This window comes from Dermacentor variabilis, chromosome 8 (genome assembly GCF_050947875.1).
Source record: "Dermacentor variabilis isolate Ectoservices chromosome 8, ASM5094787v1, whole genome shotgun sequence".
Lineage (NCBI taxonomy): Eukaryota > Metazoa > Arthropoda > Arachnida > Ixodida > Ixodidae > Dermacentor > Dermacentor variabilis.
The window spans coordinates 33,939,509-33,946,874 of record NC_134575.1 but is presented as its reverse complement, the minus strand read 5'-3'; the positions used below and the strand labels follow the sequence as shown (position 1 = coordinate 33,946,874).

The 7,366-nt window shown below is 47.3% G+C and overlaps 1 protein-coding gene across 1 annotated transcript; it reads left to right on the top strand.

Moving 5' to 3' along the window:
• Positions 1-436: 436 nt before the first annotated feature.
• Positions 437-5,476, top strand: LOC142591359 (uncharacterized). Its single transcript, XM_075703683.1, has 4 exons — positions 437-547; positions 2,227-2,409; positions 4,246-4,374; positions 5,204-5,476. The coding sequence occupies exons 1-4, from the start codon at positions 437-439 to the stop codon at positions 5,399-5,401; spliced, it is 621 nt and encodes a 206-aa protein (XP_075559798.1). The 3' UTR covers positions 5,402-5,476.
• Positions 5,477-7,366: the final 1,890 nt, after the last annotated feature.

The window sequence follows — 7,366 nt, the reverse complement described above, 5'->3', positions numbered from 1 at the left end:
AAAAAAACATGCACCCGTACTACCTTCTTGGGTAGTGGTCGTACCCAGAGCCCTGTCTATATTTTCGGGTCACTTAGGCCTTGTTCGCACACCCGTGCAAATGCGTGTGTATGAACGAGGCGTAAGTCGTTCCTAAACTATAGACGTGGCTGCGTGTAGAAACGCCGAGGAAGAAGGCGAGAAACTGGCGTTTTTTTTACGTGCAGGCTTCTATAATGTCAGAATGGCACAACTTCTCCGAACTCAATGTTTTATCGCAGGAAATTGCGAATGCACTTCTATTTCCACCGCGAGATCAAGAGCGCCTATTGACTGACTGCGCGATGTAAGCCGGACGAGAAAATTTCCCGTCCGTACCGCAATCACCAGAGTGCGTGGGATTCGCATGTACGTATATATATTCTGATTGTCGAAACCCAGAGACTTCAAGGTGGACATGCTTGTGGCGACGACCCACATGGAAGAAACGTACCAGTACACCTTCGACTGCAGAATCACGGGACCGACCACTTGGGACCACAAGTACGACAGCCACGAGCTTCCCATAGTGAGTCAGCCTCCTTGTTTTCATTTCCCGACTGCAAGGTCGCAGTGATTTCGACAACCGGCCAGACATATGGGCGCCCTCGCGAGGCCATCCTCACCTCACGAAGGTCACGTGGGTTGTCCGTATTACCTATAGCGCTTCTCGACAGGCGCCTCGCGATTGAGCGTGTAGAGGCGCGGTCACGACGACGATTCGCCTACTTTTGAAGCTTACTTTGCGAGCCCTCCCGAATTCTTTTTTTTTTTTTCTGATCATGGCTGTTGGGTGTCGCTGGGTGCGGCTGGGTGACGCAGCTGTCTGGCCGAATAGGCCACACTTTAACAACAACAAAAAAAAAACATTAATAACTTGCACGATGATGGGATCGAACATCGGAATCCCAGCACAGCAGAGCATCCAGATGCTTTGACCAATACAGGCCACAATCGCATGTACACTTCTATCGTGCCAAATCCAAACTACAGCTCTTTGAGATGATCGCTGAGTGTGTCAAGGAGTTCCAATCATTCATTGGAACTCCTTGCCAATCATTGATTGATTGAGTTCCAATCATTTATTTATTTATTTGTTTGTTTGTTTGTTTATTTATTAACATATACTGCAGCCCAAGAGAGGGCTATAGCAGGAGTGGGCAATATTATACGTTACTATACATACACATTAAAAACACACAAACACAGAAAGATGAATGATCAAAAAGAAGGGCTTTACATGTTAGCGAGGTGCTTATCAGTGGTAGCTACGAAATATTTTAGTGATAGTGAACGAATATTACCGGGTACAGAATTGCAAAGCTCTATTGTACGTGGAAAAGAACTGTTCTTGAATGTGTTAGTACCGGCATAAATCGGCGTTATTTTCAAGGCGTGGGAGCTACGGGTACAACTTGCGTTAGTAAATGTGATGTAGTTACAATCAGAAAGACCAGATCAGTCAATTAATCGACGAGAAATCTCGAATCGACAGTTATTAATCGATTAAATGCTGAAATGATGAATGATTAATCGTTAATCTGGCCAAGAAAAGAATTATTCGTCCATCCCTACGGTACTCATCACACATCGTATTGAAGATACGGCCTGGACGGCAGCACCCTACGCAGCCGCCGCCGGAGTAGAACCGGAGCCCCCTTCCCTCCCCTTCCCCCGGTGCCTTGCGCGCGACGGAAGACGGCGCGCTTCCTCAACGCTTTCCTCCCTTGCGCGGGCGAGATTGAGCCATCGTCGTCGGCTCACTCTCGCTCGCTTTTACTCGCACGTACAGCATACGGCACGTGGCGACGATGTTGTCGCCCTTGGACCTTATGCAGAACATCACGGCGACGGCAGATGTGCGTCCGGAGTGTCCGTGGAATTGCTACGGCAATACACAAATAAATAAATATATGCAGATGGTATGGTGACACCACCCCCTCCCCTCCGCTGACAGACACTCTTTTTCTTTTCCTGCAGCACTGCCTTCAGGACAATTTGAAAATACGTGGTCGGTCACAAAATAAATCGCCTGCGAGAATCGCGCATGCGCAGCATTCTTTTTGTCCGCGTGTTCCCCTGTTTCCGTGTTTCAACGTGGCATGTACGTGTCGTTAAACGTATCGCAAATTCCTTTTTTTTTTAAATATGATCAACCCGTATTGCGCCAGTAAATAAAAAATCAATCCTGCAAACACGCGTGCGCAGATCGATGTGATCAAGCGGCTCTCCGACCGGGGATACCTGGACCTGAACATCCCGGTGGCCTTGTCGTTCACCCTCAAGGGGTTTTGGTACAGGCCGGAAAAGAACGTACACGAGGTCTACTTTGCTCCGGGCAAGCCGTGTGGCTACATTGTCGGTGATCCGACCGTCGGCAGCTACACAGAGGTAATGTACGCACATCCATCACACCGTGTAGTCTCTATATAGACTGCCTGTTTGCGCACTCCGTGACCGTCCTGACGGGGCCAACTGAAACGCTCTTGGAAAACAGTAAAAAAGAAACGTTGCCGATCTGTTAACGAGGCTCCCGTGAACATGTGAGCTCTCGCTTGCTCTCGCTTCGTGATCGCGAGAACATTCGCAGTAATACATAAATAACTTTGAGATAAATTGTGTGTGTGTGTGTGTGTGTGTGTGTGTGTGTGTGTGTGTGTGTGTGTGTGTGTGTGTGTGTGTGTGTGTGTGTGTGTGTGTGTGTGTGTGTGTGTGTGTGTGTGTGTGTGTGTGTGTGTGTGTGTGTGTGCGCGCGTGTGTGTGTGTGTGTGTGTGTGTGTGTGTGTGTGTGTGTGTGCGCGTGCGTGCGTGCGTGTGCGTGCGTGCGTGCGTGTGCGCGCGCGCGCGCGCGCGCGTGTGTGTGTGTGTGTGTGTGTGTTTGTGTGTGTGTGTGACACCCAGGAGAACATAAGGGAAATTACTTCTACTTAATAAATGAAATAAATAAACGATAAATCAGTGGAAATGAAAGTGGATGAAAATACAAATTCTTTGTATGTTTCTCATCTATATTAATGACTTGCCGTAATGCGTGACCTCTAACATTCACTTATTCGTCATCGATTGCGTAGTCTTCCGAGAAATTATTGACTAAAATGATGTTACGATCCTTCAAAACGATATCAACTGTGTATCTAACTCGTGTAAAGTCTGGCTGATGGAACTCAACACATCGAAATGTAAGGTATTACGTATCTCCCGTACAACTTCTTGCCCCACTTCCTACTTGCTCAAGAATTCCGCTCTCGAATCCGTAACATCCTATTGCTACTTAGGTGTCCGCATAACTTCCTCTCTTTCTTGGTCTCTTCCTATTAGCAAAATAATTAGCAATGCAGACCGCTCGTCAGGTTACCTCCACCGCAATTTTTCATCTGCTCCTGTTTCTTTAAAACTCTTCCTTTACAAATCTTTAGTCCGAAGTAAACTCGAATATGCCTCTTCCATCTGGGACCCAAGCACTGCTATGTTAACCTCTGCCCTCGAGCTTGTCCAGAATAACTCTGTCCGCTTCATTCTAGGAAACTACAGCCGCACTGTCAGTATCACTTTAATGAAAGAGTCCCTACAGCTTGCGTCACTCGCCTGCAGCCGCAAGTTTTCTCCGCCTATGTCTTTTCCACAAAATATACTACAGTCCCGCCCTGCATAACGACCTTATTCTTCCTCCATCATACATCTCCCCTCGTTTCGATCATGCACAAAAGGTGGGAATAATGTCGTGCTTAACGCAAACGTGTTATCAATCATTTGTACCCCGCACCTCACAGGACTGGAACCACATTCCGGGATCAATCACGTCCGCTGCTCACTATTCCCAGTTTCATAATGTTTTAAACACAAGTGTATTGCAATGTAACTAACCAACTGCGTAATTATATTTGTTGTCAGTCAATTGCTTGAATTTTTTGTTGCTTCCCGCTGTTATCTCATCTTTTTAGCTAACATTGTATTAGCAGAAGAAAAACTTGTATCGTGTCCTTTTTCCCGTATGTTCCACTCCCCTCTGTAATGTCTCTGGCTCTGAGGGTAATGCTAATAAATAAATAAATGATGTAATGGTGTAGATGCGCACGATGATGACAACTATGCCCTTGTTGATGCCCATGATAAAGACGACGCCCACAATGATTATGATGATGATGAGCCCTCATTATATGTTCTCGTCCCTGACGTTGTCTTCAAGAGATAAGTTCTACCGAGAGTTCTTTTTTTCTCTCTTACCAGGTCTGCGAGAACACCACCTACCAGAGCCATATGACGACCTTCGAGAAAGGCCACTTCTTCAATTACACGTTCTGCAGGGAATACGACCGCACCTTCGTCTTCGACACCCTCAGCAGCATCACGCAAAAGGTAGGGGAGGACATGCTCCCCACTTACGTACACGAGATACATCGCAGGATTGCAGAGGAATCGAGGTTGCCGTTAGTCCAGAGCAATGATACAAAATGCGTTCGCTGCCCTGAATATGTCTCTTCTCGCTATCGCATTATCGAGTTTACAAGCGCTCTGCAGCCATTTCAAAGAACAGCTTGGTAATGGTAAGGGATTCTAGGGACAAGGCAGGTCGGATAACACACGCGGGTACCGCTCGTGTAAGCGACGCATTCTACACGAGAATTTAGGGATGCGCGCGCCAAGTAACCTCTCTCTCTCTCTCTCTCTCTCTCTCTCTCTCCATCTCGCTCACCACATCTTTTTGTTTTTGTCAGTTCGCGTGTTTCGCGCTTGGCGCAATCACTAGGGGCACCCGTGTCCAAAGAATATGCGCGGCTCAGCCCGATCGGCCCACGTGCAGTTTGTTCAAAAAGTGCAGGCACCAAATTTTCGATGATTATTGTTTTTTAAAGTAATACACATCGCCTAGGGGACCGTAATAATATCCGGCATATGCACGATCGTGTCCCCAGTAATTTAGCTCAAGGATAGTTACGTAAAACAGTTGCCGATTTCGAATTGCCCGCCAACAGGGGTGGATGAGCCGTACCCACCTCACGGAGTTCGCGTTCACTGCGCCCGTTACGAGCGCTGGAAAAAATTGTCCAATCTTACTAAGCTCTCTTTTTGACCCCTTTGAAAGTACGACGCAGTTCCAATCTCTATAAAGATTTTTAAAAAAAAGCTAACTAGGCACGAAAAGAGAAGGTCAAAGTTCACATGACGTCACCGCGGTCGCGAGCAGGTGGTGCTCGCTCACCGCGCTCACCGCGGGCTGAGCTTCGCGCTTTTCGACATCGACTACGAGGACGTGTTCAACCTGTGTCCGGACAACCTGTACGGGGCCTTCGACCGGGTGGCCGCCGTGCGATGGCTCACGGACCGCTTCAAGGAGCTCTGGGAAGCCGCGGTCACCGCAGGCCCGGAGTCCCCGGCCTCGTGACGGTGGCGCACCCCCGCGGCCGTCGGCCGCATCACGCGCAGACGGACGCTGCCAGCCTAAATTTTTTCCGCACTTAATGGGAAGCGAAATTCGCTTATTACGGAGACGCTCTTTGCCTGCGTCCGTTCCCTTTCCACCCGCCGCGGTGACGGAAGACGCCGGTGCGGGAAATGCTCGTATACGGAAGCGCTCGTATGCTCATTGGATTTAGGTGCGTAATAATAATTAAAAAAAAAACAACGGTGGTCAAAATTCATCCGGAATCTGCCCAACTACGTCGTGCCTCTAATCAGACCGCGGTTTTGGCACTTAAGAAAACCAACTTTTTTTTTTTTTAATTTGAACATTCATCCGGAGCTCTCCGCAACGTCCCTCATAGCCCCAGTGTTGCTTTGGCGCATAAACACGAATCAATCGATCGATCGATCGATTGATCAACCAATTCCGCTACAGATTCCGTACAGAAGTACTGAGAAATCCGTTCTGAGAAATCCCCATGGGTTTCCTTTGTAGCTTCGCGCTACAATTCAGGTGGATGCCAATTTTTCCCTTTCATATCTTGTATTTGTTTTCACTATGTCTAACACTGCATGATCAATAGGGTCCCCGCCTTAATTCACACTATATCTACTGTTTTTGCACTTTCTGGCTACTCTGGCCAATCGGGCAGCCTTAATTCGCACTATATATCTGGTGTTCGTTTGCACTACGTCTATTACTGGCCAATCAGGTTGCCTTAATTCGCACTGTATCCGGTGTTTCGTTTGCACTGTCTAATACTGGTCAATCGGGCCGCCTTACTTGGCACAATACCTGGTGTTCGCAATGTGTCTAATATCGGCCAATCGGGTTGCCTTAATTTACACTGTATCTGGTGTTTACTCCATTTCTAATACTGACCAATTGGGCCAACTTAATTCGCACTATATATGGTGTTTGCGCTGTCTAATATTGGCCAATCGGGCCGCCTTATTTCGCAATACATCTTGTGTTTGCACGATGTGTAATACTGCATGATGAACAGGGCCGCCTTAATTCACACTATGTCTGCTGTTTGTTTTCGCTGTCTATTACTGGCCAATCGGGCCGCCTTAGTTTGCACTATATATGGTGTTTGTTTGCACTATGTCTATTACTGGCCAATCGTACCGCCTTAATTCGTACTAGATATCTGGTATTTGTTTGCACTACGTCTCTTGCTGGCCAATCGGATCGCCTTAATTCTCACTATATATCTGGCGTTTGTTTGCAATATCTAATACTGGCCAATCGGGCGGCCCTAATTCACACTATATCTGATGTCTGCACTGTCTATTACTGGCCAATCGGGTCACATTTATTTGCACTATATCTGGTGTTTGCACTAAGTCTGTTACTGGCCAATCGGACCGCCTTAATTCGCACTATATCCGGTGTTCGTTTTCTCTGTCTAATACTGGCCACTCGGCCAGTCTTAATTCGCACGCACTGTCTAATACTGGCCAATCGGGTCACCTTAATTCTCACTACAAATTAGCTGTTTGCACTATCTCTATTACTGGCCAATTGGGACGCCTTAGTTTGCACTAATCTGGTGTTTGCACTACGTCTATTACTCGCCAATCGGACCGCCTTGATTCGCACTATATCCGTTGTTCGTTTGCTCTGTCTAATACTGGCCCATCATCATCATCATCATCATCATCATCATCATCATCAGCCTGGTTACGCCCACTCCAGGGCAAAGGCCTCTCCCATACTTCTCCAACTATTCCGGTCATGTACTAATTGTGGCCATGTTGTCCCTGCAAACTTCTTAATCTCATCCGCCCACCTAACTTTCTGCCGTCCTCTGCTACGCTTCCCTTCCCTTGGAATCCATTCCGTAACTCTTAATGGCCATCGGTTATCTTCCCTCCTCATTACATGTCCTGCCCATGCCCATTTCATTTTCTTGATTTCAACTAAGATGTCATTAACTCGCGT